Genomic DNA, 19,449 nt, shown 5'->3' on the forward strand with positions numbered 1-19,449 from the left:
ACACTACGCCGTGAAGGACTGAAATCCTGCAGCGCCCGCAAAGTCCCCCTGCTCAAGAAAGCACATATACATGCCCGTCTGAAGTTTGCCAATGAACATCTGAATGATTTAGAGGACAACTGGGTGAAAGTGTTGTGGTCAGATGAGACCAAAATGGAGCTCTTTGGCATCAACTCAATTCGCCGTGTTTGGAGGAGGAGGAATGCTGCCTATAACCCCAAGAACACCCTCCCCACCGTCAAACATGGAGGTGGAAACATTATGCTTTGGGGGTGTTTTTCTGCTAAGGGGTCAGGACAACTTCACCGCATCAAAGGGATGATGGACGGGGCCATGTACCGTCAAATCTTGGGTGAGAACCTCCTTCCCTCAGCAAGGGCATTGACAATGGGTCGTGGATGGGTATTCCAGCATGACAATGACCCAAAACACACGGCCAAGGCAACAAAGGAGTGGCTCAAGAAGAAGCGGCCTAGCCAGTCTCCAGACCTTAATCCCATAGAAAATCTGTGGAGGGAGCTGAAGGTTCGAGTTGCCAAACGTCAGCCTCGAAACCTTAATGACTTGGAGAAGATCTGCAAAGAGGAGTGGGACAAAATCCCTCCTGAGATGTGTGCAAACCTGGTGGCCAACTACAAGAAACGTCTGACCTCTGTGATTGCCACCAAGTACTAAGTCATGTTTTGCAGAGGGGTCAAATACTTATTTCCCTCATTAAAATGCAAATCATTTTATAACATTTTTGACATGCGTTTTTCTGGATTTTTGTTGTTGTTATTCTGTCTCTCACTGTTCAAATAAACCTACCATTAAAATTATAGACTGATCAAAATCAGCAGGGGATCAAATACTTTTTTCCCTCACTAAATAATATATATATATATATATATAGATATATATACACTGCTCAAAAAAATAAAGGGAACACTTAAACAACACAATGTAACTCCAAGTCAATCACACTTCTGTGAAATCAAACAGAATAGAATAGACAAATGGAATAGACAACAGGTGGAAATTATAGGCAATTAGCAAGACACCCCCAATAAAGGAGTGGTTCTGCAGGTGGTGACCACAGACCACTTCTCAGTTCCTATGCTTCCTGGTTGATGTTTTGGTCACTTTTGAATGCTGGCGGTGCTTTCACTCTAGTGGTAGCATGAGACGGAGTCTACAACCCACACAAGTGGCTCAGGTAGTGCAGCTCATCCAGGATGGCACATCAATGCGAGCTGTGGCAAGAAGGTTTGCTGTGTCTGTCAGCGTAGTGTCCAGAGCATGGAGGCGCTACCAGGAGACAGGCCAGTACATCAGGAGACGTGGAGGAGGTCGTAGGAGGGCAACAACCCAGCAGCAGGACCGCTACCTCCGCCTTTGTGCAAGGAGGAGCAGGAGAAGCACTGCCAGAGCCCTGCAAAATGACCTCCAGCAGGCCACAAATGTGCATGTGTCTGCTCAAACGGTCAGAAACAGACTCCATGAGGGTGGTATGAGGGCCCGACGTCCACAGGTGGGGGTTGTGCTTACAGCCCAACACCGTGCAGCTTGTTTGGCATTTGCCAGAGAACACCAAGATTGGCAAATTCGCCACTAGCGCCATGTGCTCTTCACAGATGAAAGCAGGTTCACACTGAGCACGTGACAGACGTGACAGAGTCTGGAGACGCCGTGGAGAATGTTCTGCTGCCTGCAACATCCTCCAGCATGACCGGTTTGGTGGTGGGTCAGTCATGGTGTGGGGTGGCATTTCTTTGGGGGGGCGCACAGCCCTCCATGTGCTCGCCAGAGGTAGCCTGACTGCCATTAGGTACCGAGATGAGATCCTCAGACCCCTTGTGAGACCATATGCTGGTGCGGTTGGCCCTGGGTTCCTCCTAATGCAAGACAATGCTAGACCTCATGTGGCTGGAGTGTGTCAGCAGTTCCTGCAAGAGGAAGGCATTGATGCTATGGACTGGCCCGCCCGTTCCCCAGACCTGAATCCAATTGAGCACATCTGGGACATCATGTCTCGCTCCATCCACCAACGTCACGTTGCACCACAGACTGTCCAGGAGTTGGCGGATGCTTTAGTCCAGGTCTGGGAGGAGATCCATCAGGAGACCATCCGCCACCTCATCAGGAGCATGCCCAGGCGTTGTAGGGAGGTCATACAGGCATGTGGAGGCCACACACACTACTGAGCCCCATTTTGACTTGTTTTAAGGACATTACATCAAAGTTGGATCAGCCTGTAGTGTGGTTTTCCACTTTAATTTTGAGTGTGACTCCAAATCCAGACCTCCATGGGTTGATAAATTGGATTTCCATTGATTATTTTTGTGTGATTTTGTTGTCAGCGCATTCAACTATGTAAAGAAAAAAGTATTTAATAACATTATTTCTTTCATTCAGATCTAGGATGTGTTGTTTAAGTGTTCCCTTTATTTTTTTGAGCAGTATATATATATATATATATATATCCTGTTTAGGATAGGGGGCAGTATTGACACGGCTGGATAAAAAACATACCCGATTTAATCTGGTTACCACTCCTACCCAGTAACTAGAATATGCATATACTTATTACATATGGATAGAAAACACCCTAAATTTTCTAAAACTGTTTGAATGGTGTCTGTGAGTATAACAGAACTCAAATGGCAGGTCAAAACCTGAGAGATTCCTTTACAGGAAGTGGCCTGTCTGACCATTTCTTGAACTTCTTTTCCATCTCTATCATTTACTAAGGATCTATGCTCTAACGTGACACTTCCCACGTCGTCCATAGGCGCTCAGAGCCCGGGAAAAAACAGAATGTCGTCATTCCAGCCCCAGGCTGAAACACATTATCGCCTTTCTCAAGTGGCCGATCAAGGGACACTGGCTTATGCGCATGACCCCGACCGCCCCCGCCTTTGGGATTTTTTCCTCTGTTTGCCGAAAAGGAGATTCCCTGTCGGAATATTATCGCTTTTCTACGAGAAAAATGTCGTAAAAATTGATTTTAAACAGCGGTTGACATGCTTCGAAGTACGGTAATGGAATATTTAGAATTTTATTGTCACGAATTGCGGCATGCGCGCGACACTTCTTTACTATTTCGGATAGTGTCTGGAACGCACGAACAAAACGCCGCTATTCGGATATAATGATGGATTATTTTGGACCAAACCAACATTTGTTATTGAAGTAGCAGTCCTGGGTGTGCATTCTGACGAAGACAACAAAAGGTAATCAAACTTTTATAATAGTAAATATGATTATGGTGAGTGCTAAACTTGCCGGGTGTCTAAATAGCGAGCCCGTGATGCCTGGGCTATGTACTTAGAATATTGCAAAATGTGCTTTCACCAAAAAGCTATTTTAAAATCGGACATATCGAGTGCATAGAGGAGGTCTGTATCTATAATTCTTAAAATAATTGTTATGCTTTTTGTGAACGTTTATCGTGAGTAATTTAGTAAAATGTTAGCGAATTCCCCGGAAGTTTGCGGGGGGTATGCTAGTTCTGAACGTCACATGCTAATGTAAAAAGCTGGTTTTTGATATAAATATGAACTTGATTGAACAAAACATGCATGTATTGTATAACATAATGTCCTAGGGTAGTCATCTGATGAAGATCATCAAAGGTGAGTGCTGCATTTAGCTGTCTTCTGGGTTTTGGTGACATTATATGCTGGCTTGAAAAATGGGTGTCTGATTATTTCTGGCTTGGTACTCTGCTGACATAATCTAATGTTTTGCTTTCGTTGTAAAGCCTTTTTGAAATCGGACAGTGTGGTTAGATTAACGAGAGTCTTGTCTTTAAATGGCTGTAAAATAGTCATATGTTTGAGAAATTGAAGTAATAGGATTTTTAAGGTTTTGAAAATCGCGACACAGGCTGGCAGTGGCTGTTACGTAGGTGGGACGAATTCGTCCCGCCTAGCCTAGAGAGGATATATATATATATATATATATATAATTTTTTTTTTTACATTGTTTCTTTAGAACAGTAATTGTATGATCTTCACAACAGCAGTCTGGCGCCCCGCCCCCCACCGCCCGTCTCTGGTGCCCCGCCCCCCACCGCCCGTCTCTGGCGCCCCGCCCCCCACCGCCCGTCTCTGGCGCCCCGCCCCCCACCGCCCGTCTCTGGCGCCCCGCCCCGCCCCGCCCCCCACCGCCCGTCTCTGGCGCCCCGCCCCCCACTGCCCGTCTCTGGCGTCGCATCCTACCTCTGTACATTGTGGTAACTCCTGACTGTTACCGGTCTATGACGTTGTGGTAACAGAAGTGGCTGTACCTCGTTGTGGTAACAGAAGTGGCTGTACCTCGTTGTGGTAACAGAAGTGGCTGTACCCCGTCGTGGTACCCCGTCGTGGTAACAGAAGTGGCTGTACCTCGTTGTGGTAACAGAAGTGGCTGTACCTCGTTGTGGTAACAGAAGTGGCTGTACCTCGTTGTGGTAACAGAAGTGGCTGTACCTCGTTGTGGTAACAGAAGTGGCTGTACCTCGTTGTGGTAACAGAAGTGGCTGTACCTCGTTGCGGTAACAGAAGTGGCTGTACCCTGTCGTGGTAACAGAAGTGGCTGTACCCTGTCGTGGTAACAGAAGTGGCTGTACCTCGTTGCGGTAACAGAAGTGGCTGTACCTCGTTGCGGTAACAGAAGTGGCTGTACCCTGTCGTGGTAACAGAAGTGGATGTACCTCGTCGTGGTAACAGAAGTGGATGTACCTCGTTGTGGTAACAGAAGTGGCTGTACCCCGTCGTGGTACCCCGTCGTGGTAACAGAAGTGGCTGTACCTCGTTGTGGTAACAGAAGTGGCTGTACCTCGTTGCGGTAACAGAAGTGGCTGTACCTCGTTGCGGTAACAGAAGTGGCTGTACCTCGTTGTGGTAACAGAAGTGGCTGTACCCCGTCGTGGTACCCCGTCGTGGTAACAGAAGTGGCTGTACCTCGTTGTGGTAACAGAAGTGGCTGTACCTCGTTGCGGTAACAGAAGTGGCTGTACCCTGTCGTAGTAACAGAAGTGACTGTACCCCGTCGTAGTAACAGAAGTGACTGTACCTGTCTATGACGTTGTATGCCTCCTGGGTGCCGATGATACAGAGTGCGTTGACAGCAGCGTAGGTAGGAGCCAGGTGGGCAGCTTGACCTGGACCTCCAGCAAAACCACCAGTAGGACTCTGACACCGCGCCAGGAACTTACACACACTGGACGGAGCAGAGGGGGCAATAGAAGTTACACACACTGGACAGGGCAGAGGGGGCAATAGAAGTTACACACACTGGACGGGGCAATAGAAGTTACACACTGGACGGGGCAGAGGGGGCAATAGAAGTTACACACACTGGACAGGGCAGAGGGGGCAATAGAAGTTACACACACTGGACAGGGCAGAGGGGGCAATAGAAGTTACACACACTGGACGGGGCAATAGAAGTTACACACACTGGACGGGGCAATAGAAGTTACACACTGGACGGGGCAGAGGGGGCAATAGAAGTTACAAACACACACTGCAAAACAGATCACATCGCCTGGAGTTACACATGTAAATGCTACAACTATCAGTTTATATTGTAAACTGTATTTGACCTTTATTTAACTAGGAAAGTCAGTTAACCTGTTTGGGATAGGGGGCAGTATTTTCACGGCCGGATAAAAAATGTACCCGATTTAATCTGGTTACTACTCCTGCCCAGTAACTAGAATATGCATATAATTATTAGATTTTGATAGAAAACACTCAAAAGTTTCTAAAACTGTTTGAATGGTGTCTGTGAGTATAACAGAACTCATATGGCAGGCCAAAACCTGAGAAGATTCTATACGGGAAGTGCCCTGTCTGACCATTTCTTGTCCTTCTATAGCCTCTCTATCGAAAATACAGCCTCTGTGCTGTAACGTGACATTTTTTAAGGCTTTCATTGGCTCTAGGAAGGCGCCAGAACATGGAATGATAACTCTGCAGTCTCTGGGCGAAAAACAGCAGGGGTTTTGGTGAGTGGTCCTTCTGGGAACAATGACACTGAGGCGCTTGTGCACGAGACGACTCCATTTTTTTCTTTCAGTGTTTGAACGAATATGTCGTCGCCCGGTCGGAATATTATCGCTATTTTACGAGAAAAATCGCATAAAAATTGATTTTAAACAGCGTTTGACATGCTTCGAAGTACGGTAATGGAATATTTTGAATTTTTTTGTCACGAAACGCGCCGGCGCGTCACCCTTCGGATAGTGACTTGAACGCACGAACAAAACGGAGCTATTTGGATATAACTATGGATTATTTCGAACCAAAACAACATTTGTTGTTGATGTAGAAGTCCTGGGAGTGCATTCTGACGAAGAACAGCAAAGGTAATCCAATTTTTCTTATAGTAAATCTGAGTTTGGTGAGGGCCAAACTTGGTGGGTGTCAAATTAGCTAGCCGTGATGGCCGGGCTATCTACTCAGAATATTGCAAAATGTGCTTTCACTGAAAAGCTATTTTAAAATCTGACACCGTGATTGCATAAAGGAGTTCTGTATCTATAATTCTTAAAATAATTGTTATGTTTTTTGTCAACGTTAATCGTGAGTAATTTAGTAAATTCACCGGAAGTTTGCGGTGGGTATGCTAGTTCTGAACAAAACATGCTAATGTAAAAAGCAGTTTTTTGATATAAATATGAACTTGATTGAACAAAACATGCATGTATTGTATAACATAATGTCCTAGGAGTGTCATCTGATGAAGATCATCAAAGGTTAGTGCTGCATTTAGCTGTGGTTTTGGTTTTTGTGACATATATGCTAGCTTGAAAAATGGGTGTGTGATTATTTCTGGCTGGGTACTCTCCTGACATAATCTAATGTTTTGCTTTCGCTGTAAAGCCTTTTTGAAATCGGACAATGTGGTTAGATAAAGGAGAGTCTTATCTTTCAAATGGTGTAAAATAGTTATATGTTTGAGAAATTGAAATTGTAGCATTTTTAACGTTTTTCGTATTTCGCGCCAGGCGCTACCATTGGATATTCCGCTAGCGGAACGCCTGTCCATTTAAGAACTAATTCTTATTGATAATAATAATGCGTGACCCCAGTAGCAGCTACTGAAAGGGCTGTAGGTTGATAGAATATGTGTACAGGGCAGGCTGTATGCACCCACAGTAGGTAGGTAGTTGAGCCCTGCACGGGAATTCATTTTAAACCCAAGCCCTACTCATGCCAGCGACGTTCAGACCATATCCTACACAGGCCTGATTGCTTCTGACAAATTTCAGGCCCAGCCCTGCCCGATACCAGAAATAACTTCCTACGTTAGTAAATCCATGCTGCTCTCTGTCTGTCGCTCCCTGTACGCAGGCAGCTCGCTCTGCATGGACTCTGCCCATGATGCTTTGAGTCACGCCACGCTTGGATTGCGTTCTACCTGACAGGTCGCTCCTACCAGGTGGCGTGGCGAGAATCTGTCTCCGCACCATGCGCTCTCACCACTGGTGTCCCCCAGGGCTCTGTTCTAGGCCCTCTCCTATTCTCGCTATACACCAAGTCACTTGGCTCTGTCATATCCTCACATGGTCTCTCCTATCATTACTATGCAGACGACACACAATTAATCTTCTCCTTTCCCCCTTCTGATAACCAGGCGGCGAATCGCATCTCTGCATGTCTGTCAGACATATCAGTGTGGATGACGGATCACCACCTCAAGCTGAACCTCGGCAAGACGGAGCTGCTCTTCCTCCCGGGGAAGGACTGCCCGTTCCATGATCTCGCCATCACGGTTGACAACTCACTTGTGTCCTCCTCCCGGAGTGCTAAGAACCTTGGCGTGATCCTGGACAACACCCTGTCGTTCTCCACTAACATCAAGGCGGTGACCCGATCCTGTAGGTTCATGCTCTACAACATTCGCAGAGTACGACCCTGCCTCACACAGGAAGCGGCGCAGGTCCAAATCCAGGCACTTGTCATCTCCCGTCTGGATTACTGCAACTCGCTGTTGGCTGGGCTCCCTGCCTGTGCCATTAAACCCCTACAACTCATCCAGAACGCCGCAGCCCGTCTGGTGTTCAACCTTCCCAAGTTCTCTCACGTCACCCCGCTCCTCCGCTCTCTCCACTGGCTTCCAGTTGAAGCTCGCATCCGCTACAAGACCATGGTGATTGCCTACGGAGCTGTGAAGGGAACGGCACCTCCATACCTTCAGGCTCTGATCAGGCCCTACACCCAAACAAGGGCACTGCGTTCATCCACCTCTGGCCTGCTGGCCCCCCTACCTCTGAGGAAGCACAGTTCCCGCTCAGCCCAGTCAAAACTGTTCGCTGCTCTGGCACCCCAATGGTGGAACAAGCTCCCTCACGACGCCAGGACAGCGGAGTCAATCACCACCTTCCGGAGACACCTGAAACCCCACCTCTTTAAGGAATACCTAGGATAGGATAAAGTAATCCTTCTAACCCCCCCCCCCCCCTTAAAATATTTAGATGCACTATTGTAAAGTGGTTGTTCCACTGGATATCATAAGGTGAATGCACCAATTTGTAAGTCGCTCTGGATAAGAGCGTCTGCTAAATGACTTAAATGTAAATGTAAATGTAATGTAATGAGTCGGTTAGTATCCATAGCAACGGCTACGCTTGAGCTGCTCTGCTCAATGAAGAGACACGAGAGAGCTGTTAGCTACTTTATCACTCTAAACTACGACAAAACTCAATAAAAATGATTTTCTGTGAAATAATCTCTTCTGTTTTATATTTGACGAGGTTGAAGCACTTCAGACACCATGTTATGATCTCAGTCAGATCTGACTGTACTGTGCAGCAGAGCAAATGCCCCTAGTTACTGATGGGACAACAGGCCCTGCCCGTCCCCTAGTTACTGATGAGACAACAGGCCCTGCCCGGCCCCTAGATACTGATGAGACAACAGGCCCTGCCCGGCCCCTAGTTACTGATGAGACAACAGGCCCTGCCCGGCCCCTAGTTACTGATGAGACAACAGGCCCTGCCCGGCCCCTAGTTACTGATGAGACAACAGGCCCTGCCCGGCCCCTAGTTACTGATGAGACAACAGGCCCTGCCCGGCCCCTAGATACTGATGAGACAACAGGCCCTGCCCGTCCCCTAGTTACTGATGAGACAACAGGCCCTGCCCGTCCCCTAATTACTGATGAGACAACAGGCCCTGCCCGTCCTCTAGTTACTGATGAGACAACAGGCCCTGCCCGTCCCCTAGTTACTGATGAGACAACAGGCCCTGCCCGTCCTCTAGTTACTGATGAGACAACAGGCCCTGCCCGTCCCCTAGTTACTGATGAGACAACAGGCCCTGCCCGGCCCCTAGTTACTGATGAGACAACAGGCCCTGCCCGGCCCCTAGATACTGATGAGACAACAGGCCCTGCCCGTCCCCTAGTTACTGATGAGACAACAGGCCCTGCCCGTCCTCTAGTTACTGATGAGACAACAGGCCCTGCCCGTCCCCTAGTTACTGATGAGACAACAGGCCCTGCCCGTCCCCTAGTTACTGATGAGACAACAGGCCCTGCCCGGCCCCTAGATACTGATGAGACAACAGGCCCTGCCCGTCCCCTAGTTACTGATGAGACAACAGGCCCTGCCCGTCCCCTAGTTACTGATGAGACAACAGGCCCTGCCCGTCCCCTAGTTACTGATGAGACAACAGGCCCTGCCCGTCCCCTAGTTACTGATGAGACAACAGGCCCTGCCCGTCCCCTAGTTACTGATGAGACAACAGGCCCTGCCCGGCCCCTAGTTACTGATGAGACAACAGGCCCTGCCCGTCCTCTAGTTACTGATGAGACAACAGGCCCTGCCCGTCCCCTAGTTACTGATGAGACAACAGGCCCTGCCCGTCCTCTAGTTACTGATGAGACAACAGGCCCTGCCCGTCCCCTAGTTACTGATGAGACAACAGGCCCTGCCCGTCCCCTAGTTACTGATGAGACAACAGGCCCTGCCCGTCCTCTAGTTACTGATGAGACAACAGGCCCTGCCCGGCCCCTAGTTACTGATGAGACAACAGGCCCTGCCCGGCCCCTAGATACTGATGAGACAACAGGCCCTGCCCGTCCTCTAGTTACTGATGGGACAACAGGCCCTGCCCGTCCCCTAGTTACTGATGAGACAACAGGCCCTGCCCGTCCCCTAGTTACTGATGAGACAACAGGCCCTGCCCGGCCCCTAGATACTGATGAGACAACAGGCCCTGCCCGTCCCCTAGTTACTGATGAGACAACAGGCCCTGCCCGGCCCCTAGATACTGATGAGACAACAGGCCCTGCCCGTCCCCTAGTTACTGATGAGACAACAGGCCCTGCCCGTCCCCTAGTTACTGATGAGACAACAGGCCCTGCCCGTCCCCTAGTTACTGATGAGACAACAGGCCCTGCCCGGCCCCTAGATACTGATGAGACAACAGGCCCTGCCCGTCCCCTAGTTACTGATGAGACAACAGGCCCTGCCCGTCCTCTAGTTACTGATGAGACAACAGGCCCTGCCCGGCCCCTAGTTACTGATGAGACAACAGGCCCTGCCCGGCCCCTAGTTACTGATGAGACAACAGGCCCTGCCCGTCCTCTAGTTACTGATGAGACAACAGGCCCTGCCCGTCCCCTAGTTACTGATGAGACAACAGGCCCTGCCCGTCCTCTAGTTACTGATGAGACAACAGGCCCTGCCCGTCCCCTAGTTACTGATGAGACAACAGGCCCTGCCCGGCCCCTAGTTACTGATGAGACAACAGGCCCTGCCCGTCCTCTAGTTACTGATGAGACAACAGGCCCTGCCCGGCCCCTAGGTACTGATGAGACAACAGGCCCTGCCCGGCCCCTAACCCGATGTATAATGCAGAGGCCTGTCGGCTCGGGTAGCAGAGCTCTAGTTGGTCGTGTTTGCCAGTAGGTTGGGATTATGGTTGGGGTGGTGTGTGTTGGGACAAGGTTTGTTACAGTGTCAGTGGGTATATATCTGTTATGTTAGTGTAGCAGAACAGTGGCTGTACTCACTCTGAGGCGATGGAGGTGGGAACAGTGGCTGTACTCACTCTGAGGCGATGGAGGTGGGAACAGTGGCTGTACTCACTCTGAGAGGATGGAGGTGGGAACAGTGGCTGTACTCTGAGGCGATGGAGGTGGGAACAGTGGCTGTACTCACTCTGAGGCGATGGAGGTGGGGACAGTGGCTGTACTCACTCTGAGGTGATGGGAACAGTGGCTGTACTCACTCTGAGGCGATGGAGGTGGGAACAGTGGCTGTACTCACGCTGAGGTGATGGGAACAGTGGCTGTACTCACTCTGAGGCGATGGAGGTGGGAACAGTGGCTGTACTCACGCTGAGGTGATGGGAACAGTGGCTGTACTCACTCTGAGGCGATGGAGGTGGGAACAGTGGCTGTACTCACTCTGAGGCGATGGAGGTGGGAACAGTGGCTGTACTCACTCTGAGGCGATGGAGGTGGGAACAGTGGCTGTACTCACTCTGAGGCGATGGAGGTGGGAACAGGTTCCTCCAGCAGCTCCAGACTGTGTAGGATCCAGTAGCAGAGCCACGGCCTGCTGGCGTCTAGACACTACAGAGAGAACACACACACTTCAGATACTATAGTATCCAGTACCAGAACCACGGCCTGCTGGCGTTAAAAAAAAAATATATATATATATATATATATATATATATATATATATTTTTTACCTTTATTTAACCAGGTAGGCAAGTTGAGAACAAGTTCTCATTTACAATTGCAACCTGGCCAAGTTAAAGCAAAGCAGTTTGACACATACAACAACACAGAGTTACACATGGAGTAAAACAAACATACAGTCAATAATACAGTAGAAAAATAAGTCTATATACAATGTGAGCAAATGAGGTGAGATAAGGGAGGTAAATGAAAAAAATGCCATGGTGGCAAAGTCAATACAATATAGCAAGTAAAACACTGGAATGGTAGATTTGTAGTGGAAGAAAGTGCAAAGTAGAAATAGAAATAATGGGGTGCAAAGGAGCAAAATAAATAAATACAGTAGGGGAAGAGGTAGTTGTTTGGGCTAAATTATAGATGGGCTATGTACAGGTGCAGTGATCTGTGAGCTGCTCTGACAGCTGGTGCTTAAAGCTAGTGAGGGAGATAAGTGTATCCAGTTTCAGAGATTTTTGTAGTTCGTTCCAGTCATTTGCAGCAGAGAACTGGAAGGAGAGACGGCCAAAGGAGGAATTGGCTTTGGGGGTGACCAGAGAGATATACCTGCTGGAGCGAGTGCTACAAGTGGGTGCTGCTATGGTGACCAGTGAGCTGAGATAAGGGGGGACTTTACCTAGCAGGGTCTTGTAAATGACCTGGAGCCAGTGGGTTTGGCGATGAGTATGAAGCGAGGGCCAGCCAACAACAGCGTACAGGTCGCAGTGGTGGGTAGTATATGTGGCTTTGGTGACAAAACGGATGGCACTGTGATAGACTGCATCCAGTTTATTGAGTAGGGTATTGGAGGCTATTTTGTAAATGACATCGCCGAAGTCGAGGATCGGTAGAATGGTCAGTTTTACGAGGGTATGTTTGGCAGCATGAGTGAAGGATGCTTTGTTGCGAAATAGGAAGCCAATTCTAGAGTTAACTTTGGATTGGAGATGTTTGATGTGAGTCTGGAAGGAGAGCTTACAGTCTAACCAGACACCTAGGTATTTGTAGTTGTCCACATATTCTAGTAATAAGGGTTGCAACAATTTCGGCAGATCATTTTAGAAAGAAAGGGTCCAGATTGTCTAGCCCGGCTGATTTGTAGGGGTCCAGATTTTGCAGCTCTTTCAGAACATCAGCTGACTGGATTTGGGAGAAGGAGAAATGAGGAAGGCTTGGGCGAGTAGCTGTGGGGGGTGCAGTGCTGTTGACCGCGGTAGGGGTAGCCAGGTGGAAAGCATGGCCAGCCGTAGAAAAATGCTTATTGAAATTCTCAATTATAGTGGATTTATCGGAGGTGACAGAGTTTCCTATCCTCAGTGCAGTGGGTAGCTGGGAGGAGGTGTTCTTATTCTCCATGGACTTTACAGTGTCCCGGGACTTTTTTGAGTTTGTGTTGCAGGAAGCAAATTTCTGCTTGAAAAAGCTAGCCTTGGCTTTTCTACTTGCCTGTGTATATTGGTTTCTAACTTCCCTGAAAAGTTGCATATCACGGGGGCTGTTCGATGCTAATGCAGAACGCCACAGGATGTTTTTGTGTTGGTTAAGGGCAGTCAGGTCTGGAGAGAACCAAGGGCTATATCTGTTCCTGGTTCTAAATTTCTTGAACGGGGCATGCTTATTTAAGATGGTCAGGAAGGCATTTAAAAAAAATAACCAGGCATCATCTACTGACGGGATGAGATCAATATCCTTCCAGGATACCCGGGCCAGGTCGGCTTGCTCGCTGAAAGGCTTGCTCGCTGAAATGTTTCAGGGAGCGTTTGACAGCGATGAGTGGAGGTCGTTTGACCGCTGACCCATTACGGATGCAGGCAATGAGGCAGTGATCGCTGAGATCTTGGTTGAAAACAGCAGAGGTGTTGGTTAGGATGATATCTATGAGGGTGCCCGTGTTTAAGGCTTTGGGGTGGTACCTGGTAGGTTAATTGATAATTTGTGTGATTGAGGGCATCAAGCTTAGATTGTAGGATGGCTGGGGTGTTAAGCATGTCCCAGTTTAGGTCACCTAGCAGCACGAGCTCTGCAGATAGATGGGGCAATCAGTTCACATATGGTGTCCAGAGCACAGCTGGGGGCAGAGGGTGGTCTATAGCAGGCGGCAACGGTGAGAGACTTGTTTTTAGAGAGATGGATTTTTAAAAGCAGAAGTTCAAATTGTTTGGATACAGACCTGGATAGTAGGGCAGAACTCTGCAGGCTATCGCTGCAGTAGATTGCAACACCGCCCCCTTTGGCGTTCTATCTTGTCTGAAAATGTTGTAGTTGGGGATGAAGATTTCCGAATTTTTGGTGGACTTCCTAAGCCAGGATTCAGACACGGCTAGGACATCCGGGTTGGCAGAGTGTGCTAAAGCGGTGAATATAACAAACTTAGGGAGGAGGCTTCTAATGTTAACATGCATAAAACCAAGGCTATGACGGTTACAGAAGTCATCAAAAGAGAGCGCCTGGGGAAAAGGAGTGGAGCTAGGTACTGCAGGGCCTGGATTCACCTCTACATCACCAGAGGAACAGAGGAGGAACAGGATAAGGGTACGGCTAAAAGCTATGAGAATAGGTCATCTATGACGCCCAGAATAGAGAGTAAAAGGAGCAGGTTTCTGGGGGCGATAAAATAGCTTCAAGGTATAATGTACAGACAAAGGTATGGTAGGATGTGAATACAGTGGAGGTAAACCAAGGCATTTAGTGATGATGAGAGAGATATTGTCTCTAGAAACATCATTGAAACCAGAAGATGTCATAGCATGTGTGGGTGGTGGAACTGAGAGGTTGGATAAGGTATAATGAGCAGGGCTAGAGGCTCTACAGTGAAATAAGCCAATGAACACTAACCAGCACAGCAATGGACAAGGCATATTGACATTAAGAGGAGGCATGCTTAGCCGAGTGATCAAAGGGTCCAGTGAGATTCAGACAGCTAGCCGGGCCATAGGTAGCAAGCTGGCAGAAGATGGAGGGAGGTCTGTTTTTAGCCACCTCGTGCGTTTCCGTCTGTAGATTAGTGGGGTTCCGTGTGGTAGTGGGGACCAGTCCAATTGGCAAAATAGCTATAGTTATAGTGGCCCAAAAAAATTGTCCGATAGACCTATTCAGATAGCAGCCGATAAGACAGCTAACGATTAGCGGGCGCCTAGACACTACAGAGAGAACACACACACTTCAGATACTATAGTATCCAGTACCAGAACCACGGCCTGCTGGCGTCTAGACACTACAGAGAGAACACACACACCTCAGATACTATAGTATCCAGTACCAGTGACTGACTGTTTCCTCTGTAGTGTAGTATCTGACTGACTGTTTCCTCTGTAGTGTAATATCTGACTGTTTCCTCTGTAGTGCAGTATCTGACTGTTTCCTCTGTAGTGTAATATCTGACTGTTTCCTCTGTAGTGTAGTATCTGACTGACTGTTTCCTCTGTAGTGTAGTATCTGACTGTTTCCTCTGTAGTGTAGTATCTGACTGTTTCCTCTGTAGTGTAGTATCTGACTGTTTCCTCTGTAGTGTAGTATCTTACTGTTTCCTCTGTAGTGTAATATCTGACTGACTGTTTCCTCTGTAGTGTAGTATCTGACTGTTTCCTCTGTAGTGTAGTATCTGACTGACTGTTTCCTCTGTAGTGTAATATCTGACTGACTGTTTCCTCTGTAGTGCAGTATCTGACTGTTTCCTCTGTAGTGTAGTATCTGACTGACTGTTTCCTCTGTAGTGTAGTATCTGACTGACTGTTTCCTCTGTAGTGTAGTATCTGACTGACTGTTTCCTCTGTAGTGTAGTATCTGACTGACTGTTTCCTCTGTAGTGTAGTATCTGACTGTTTCCTCTGTAGTGTAGTATCTGACTGACTGTTTCCTCTGTAGTGTAATATCTGACTGACTGTTTCCTCTGTAGTGTAGTATCTGGGGAACAGACAGAGACTAAAGTGACACAACCTACTGGCTTCAAGACTCTACCCGTAGGTTGACTCATAATCCGCTTGGTGGGCGGGTTTAGGGTCATCAAATATTGTGTGGATGAAAGGCGTGTGGGGTAGTTGGGTGGGTTGAATAAAGACAAAATAATGCATTCAAATTCCATAAATGTATAATTCTGGTGCAATTCATATCTGTAGGCTACATTGAGGTTTTTTCTTTCCTTATTTGATCTGCCGTTAGTTGCGTAGCTTCAGCATAAGCTTTAGGGCCTAACTGTAGCGCGCCAAATACACACCAATAGCCAAATGCTTTCGGGAACTTGGGCAGGAAAAGTTAACGTGGATCCACTGAGGCTAAAAGGACAATGTCAGAGTTTATTTCAAGAAGAGAAAAGCTACGAAATGGAGAGTTGAAAATAAAGACAAGGGAGGGACAGAAAAGTTATGTTGGGGAAAGATTAGGTGAAGTGGTAAAAGAGGATGAGGGCAGTGCCGGCTATGTTATGGCTATGCTACGTCTATGCTATGGCTATGTTACGTGTGACGATTGTGAAGCGCTACACAAATTCGACAGTAACAAGACGGGGACTTCAAAATGGCACGTCAAGGGAACTCTACAGTTCAGATGGGTTAAATGGAATAGTAGCCTAGCTGAAATCTGGACACTGACTGTAGGTCAATGTAGGTCTGTAGGTCAATAACCTCTCACAAAATGCCATCAGAAAGTATTCAGACCCCTTGACTTTTTTCACATATTGTTAGGTTACAGCCTGACTCTAAAATTGATTAAATAAAAATGATCCTCATCAGTCTACACACAATACCCCATAATGACATCACAATACCTTATAATGACATCACAATACCCCATAATGACATCACAATACCCCATAATGACATCACAATACCCCATAATGACAAAGAGAAAACAGGTTTTTAGAAATGTAGCAAATGTATTACAAATAAAAAGATACCTTATTTAGTATTCAGACCGTTTGCTACGAGACTGGAAATTGAGCTCAGGTGAATCCTGTTTCATTGATCATCCTTGAGATGTTTCTACAACTTCATTGGAGTCCACCTGTGGTGAATTCAATTGATTGGACGTGATTTGGAAAGGCACACATCTGTCTATATAAGGTCCCACAGTTGACAGTGCATTCCAGAGCAAAAACAAAGCCATGAGGTCGAAGGACTTGTCCGTAGAGCTCCGAGACAGGATTGTGTCAAGGCACAGATCTGGGGAAGGGTACTAAAATATGTCTGCAGGATTGAAGGTCCCCAAGAACACAGTGGCCTCCATTCTTAAATGGAAGAAGTTTGGAACCACCAGGACGCTTCCTATAGCTGGCTGCCTGGCCGAACTGAGCAATCGAGGGGAAGGGCCTTGGTCAGGGAGGCGACCAAGAACCCGATGGTCACTCTGACAGAGCTCCAGAGTTCCTCTGTGGAGATGGGAGAACCTTCCAGAAGGACAACCATCTTGGCATCTCCACCAATCAGGCATTTATGGTAGAGTGGCCAGACGGAAGCCACTCCTCAGTAAAAGGCAAATGACAGCCCGCTTGGAGTTAAAGGTCTCTGAGACCATGAGAAACAAGATTCTCTGGTCTGATGAAACCAAGATTGAACTCTTTGGCCTGAATGTCACATCAGAAGGAAACCTGGCACCATCCCTACGGTGAAGCACGGTGGTGGCAGCATCATGCTGTGGGAATGTTTTTCAGTGGCAGGGACTGGGTGACTAGTCAGGATCGAGGGAAAGATGAACGGAGCAAAGTACAGAGAGATCCTTGATAAAAACCTGCTCCAGAGCACTCAGGACCTCAGACAGGGAGGAAGGTTCACCTTCTAACAGGGCAATGACCCTAAGCACACAGCCAAGACAACACAGGAGTGGCTTCTCTGAATGTCCTTGAGTGGCTCAGCCAGAGCCCAGACATGAACCCGATCGAACATCTCTTGAGAGACCTGAAAATAGCTGTGCAGCGACGCTCCCCATCCAACATGACAGCGCTTGAGAGGATCTGCAGAGAAGAATGGGAGAAACTCCCCAAATACAGGTGTAGCGTCATATCCAAGAAGACTCGAGGCTGTAATCGCTGCCAAAGGAGATTCAACAAAGTACTGAATAAAGGGTCTGAATACTTATGTAAATGTGATATCAGTTATTTTTGCAAAAAATTAAATAAAAAAATGTTTTTGCTTTGTCACTATGGGGTATTGTTTGTAGATTGACGAGGGGGGGAAAAACTATTTAAATACATTTTAGAAGAAGGCTGTAACGTGAAAAAATTGGGAAAAAGTGAAGGGGTCTGAATACTTTCCGAACGCACCATACCCTAATATAATATCGACTACTCCAAAATTAAGAGTTTCAGTAAAATTATACTCCAACTGTACATTTTGCCTCTGGAACAGGAGAGGTGAAATATGATTTATTTATTTCAGAAAACGGTTTGGTGTTTTTTTTAATTTTAAATGGTCTATATCCTGTCAGTTTAGCCTAAAATGTTTTTGTCAATGCTGAGTCTCAATATATACTGAGCAAAAATATAAACGCATCATGGAATAATTTCATAAGATTCTACTGTGTTACAGTTCATAAGGAAATCAGTCAAATGAAATGAATTAATTAGCCCCTAATCTATGGATTTCACATGACTGGGAATACAGATATGCATCTGTTGGTCACAAAAAATGTAGGTGCGTGGATCAGAAAACCAGTCAGTATCTGGTGTGAAAACCATTTGCCTCATGCAGCGAGACATCTCCTTCACATAGAGTTGATCAGGTTGTTGATTGTGGCCTGTGGAATATTGTCCCACTCCTCTTCAATGGCTGTGCAAAGTTGCTGGATATTGGTGGGAACTGGAACATGCTGTCGTACACGTCGATCCAGAGCATCCCAAACATGCTCAATGGGTGACATGTCTGATGAGGATGCAGGCCACGGAAGAACCGGGACATTTGCAAAATTGTGTACAGATCCTTGCGACATGGGGCTGTGCATTATCATGCTGAAACATGAGGTGATGGCGTCGGATGAATGGCACGACAATGGGCCTCAGGATCTTGTCACGGTATCTCTGTGCATTCAAATTGCCATTGATAAAATGCAACTGTGTTTGTTGTCCGTAGCTTATGCCTGCCCATTCCATAACCCCAATGCCACCATGAGGCAGTCTGTTCACAACGTTGACATCAACAAACCGCTCGCCCACACAATGCCATACACGTGGTCTGCGGTTATGAGGCGGGTTGGACATATTGCCAAATTCTCTAAAACGACGTTGGAGGCGGCTTATGGTAGAGCAATTGACATTGAATTATCTGGCAACAGCTCTGGTGGACATTCCTGCAGTCAAAATGAAATCAAAACTTATTGGTCACATACTGTACACATATTTAGCAGATATTATTGCGGCTGTAGCGAAAAGCTTGTGTTCAATTGCACGCTCACTAAAAACTTGAGATGTGTGCCATTGTGTTGTGTGACATAACTGCACAGTTTAGAGTGGCCTTATAATATCCCCAGCACAAGGTGCACCAGTGTAATAATCATGCTGTTTAATCAGCTTCTTGATATGCCACACCTGTCAGGTGGATGGATTATTTTGGCAAATGAGAAATGCTCACTAACAGGGAAGTAAACAAATTTGAGCAACAAAATTTGAGATAAATAAGCTTTCGTATGGAACATTTCTGAGATCTTTATATACATGTTGCGTCTATATTTTTGTTCAGTGCAGTTCTTCAGTTTTAGATAAAACAGAATTTGGAAAACTTCAAGAGAAATTGCAACGGGTGGAACATTGGCTCCAAAGTTTGAATTCTTAACGCAACTTAGAAACTATGACGAGGATGAAAG

The 19,449-nt window shown here is 47.1% G+C and overlaps 1 protein-coding gene across 2 annotated transcripts in view; it reads right to left on the reverse strand.

Annotated features, from left to right (window-relative positions):
* The window catches only part of fntb (farnesyltransferase, CAAX box, subunit beta), a 42,742-nt gene that overhangs the window by 10,994 nt on the left and 12,299 nt on the right, over positions 1-19,449 (reverse strand). Inside the window, exons 4-5 of one of the 2 annotated variants that reach the window (XM_014205920.3) lie at positions 11,462-11,553; positions 5,038-5,184 (exon numbers count right to left, since the gene is read on the reverse strand). In XM_014205920.3, coding sequence (XP_014061395.3) covers positions 5,038-5,184; positions 11,462-11,553 — 239 coding nt within the window. The remainder of the gene's footprint in view (positions 1-5,037; positions 5,185-11,461; positions 11,554-19,449) is intronic. The other variant, XM_082977056.1, reaches the window with a different exon arrangement.

The sequence above is a fragment of the Salmo salar genome, chromosome 06, assembly GCF_965601325.2.
Source record: "Salmo salar chromosome 06, fSalSal1, whole genome shotgun sequence".
Classification (NCBI taxonomy): Eukaryota; Metazoa; Chordata; class Actinopteri; order Salmoniformes; family Salmonidae; genus Salmo; species Salmo salar.